The 2,030-nt window shown below is 46.1% G+C and overlaps 1 protein-coding gene across 1 annotated transcript; it reads right to left on the bottom strand.

Annotated features, from left to right (window-relative positions):
• Nucleotides 1-1,332: 1,332 nt before the first annotated feature.
• On the bottom strand, nucleotides 1,333-2,030 carry LOC124653044 (putative glutaredoxin-C14). Its single transcript, XM_047192098.1, has one exon. The coding sequence runs from the start codon at nucleotides 1,909-1,911 to the stop codon at nucleotides 1,600-1,602; it is 312 nt and encodes a 103-aa protein (XP_047048054.1). The 5' UTR covers nucleotides 1,912-2,030; the 3' UTR covers nucleotides 1,333-1,599.

The following is a 2,030-nucleotide window of genomic DNA, read 5'->3' as shown; positions in this document are numbered from 1 at the left end:
CTTTTGTCGGGCAGCGTGTGGGAAACTTTCATCAAGGAAGATAAGTCCCATGAATGGCCACCGAAGCTGCGATGGAAGGCGAAAGTAAGTAGTACTACCTAGGTCCACACACCTTTAATTATCATACTTGACTATTGTTTGATTGAATTATATTCTTGTAAAGAAATGCCCGCAACAACCACAAGGGACTGATCTCTGTGGATTCTACGTTTGCGAGTACATCCACAGAATTGTCAGCGAGATAATGAATAATGAAAGAAATAAAGAGGTACGAAAACAGTATTCACAAATTTGTTTTCTTATCATAAGTTGTGCTGAGTTTCAGTAATAGTTGTTTCATTGTGGTTTGAATATATATATACACACACACATAGCTCATGTATTCATTTGTATCTTATTCTTTTATAGTTGTCAAGAAAGCGGAACAAGCTCTCAATCGATGACCGCTTCATAGCAATAGGCGAGGAATTGGCGGGATTCTTCCTTCGGGACGTCATACCACCATTCGCAGAGTTCCACTATGAATGAAGATGTACATGTTACATATATAGTTGAATCGAAGAGTACCACTATGCTACATGTAATAGACATATATAGAGTACGCCTCGGAGAGTACCACTATGCATGAAGATCGATCTTCATGCATAGTGCTTCTTAATTTGCGATCTTATGCAATTACATGTGTGTTATATTGTATGCACCAACTTGCTATGCATCATCTTGATCTTCATGTACTACCTAAACCCAAAGGCGTTTCTGGTGCATCGACGCGATATGAAACAAACCGCGATATCCCTAAACCCCTCCAAAACCCTAAAACTTCAATTCTCTGCCGCGGCAGAGATTCGGGCAAATTCCCTGCCGCGGGTGGGAACCTTTGGTACCGGTTCGTATTACCAACCGGTACCAAAGCTCCTTGGCCCTGAGCTCTCCTGGTGGCCCACGTGGAGGCCCCTTTTATACCGGTTCGTAAGCAACCGGTACGAAAGGGGGGGCCTTTAGTGCCGGATAATTTATACCGGTTGAGCAACCGGTACGAATGCCCCTCTGGAACCGGTATAGATGAGCGTTTTTCTACCAGTGATATCGCCTCAGAGGTTGGCATCCGCCCTCCTCCCGGCCTAGATTTCTCCCCTCACATTGTTGCACCTCGCGAGCAGCCGCTCCTCATGGCCACCCTCGACGGTCAGCCCTCGTCGCCGCTCAGGTATTCGCCGCGCTCCCAATTTGCATCCGGATGTTCTATATGTTAGTGTTGGTGGTAATGCTAGTAGTTTTATATGAAATGGATTTTGGATGATTGTGCTAAAATATTTGGAGTACAACGGACTGTGAATACAATGCATACGTATTGTTATTAACTGCCTCTTTGAAAAACAGTGAGAGTACACGTACAAAAATAAAGTCCGAGTTAAAACTTACACAAAGCATGCACGTAGCTCACTCTAGCGAGCAAGAAACCTCACAAAGAAACCTAGTAATTCTCGGATCAGGATGGAAAACCCTGCTAAGCATAAACTAGGTCATTAGGTTATTCTAGGGAAGTATAAAATGCAGATACTTCACACTCTTTGACAAAATTTTATTTCCTTTGCTCGCCTATAGCCAGAGGGCGCCTGCATTCCTCAGCATTGGGACCAGCTCGCCGGAGAGATGCAGAGACATGACCCTGTTTGTCCCGCCGACAAGCTTCCCGCCGATGAACACCGCCGGAACAGACGGGCCTTTCCCCAACATTTTGAGGAGAGCTCTCTCCATCTCCTTTCCCCTAGGGTCCTGGTCCAGCTCGTGCACAAGCGCATTGACACCAAGGTCACAGAAGAGCCGCGCCACGGTGTGGCACATGCAGCAGGAGCTCTGAGTGAAGACCACCACCGCACGCTCCGACGCCAGCTTCATCACACGGTCCATATCTGCCTTCTAATTGGTGATGTGTATGCGCTTTACTTGAAGAAAACAGAAGGGGAACTTTCAAATGTGCTGGATCCTGCTCTGAGTACAGCTATAGCTTGTTGTTGCTACCGGAAGAG

Source organism: Lolium rigidum, chromosome 5, assembly GCF_022539505.1.
Source record: "Lolium rigidum isolate FL_2022 chromosome 5, APGP_CSIRO_Lrig_0.1, whole genome shotgun sequence".
NCBI lineage: Eukaryota > Viridiplantae > Streptophyta > Magnoliopsida > Poales > Poaceae > Lolium > Lolium rigidum.
This window is presented reverse-complemented; position numbering and strand designations above follow the sequence as displayed.

Coding starts and splice junctions, on each gene's coding strand:
- LOC124653044 (XM_047192098.1), bottom strand. CDS start 1,911: ATGGACCGTGTGATGAAGCTGGCGTCGGAGCGTGCGGTGGTGGTCTTC.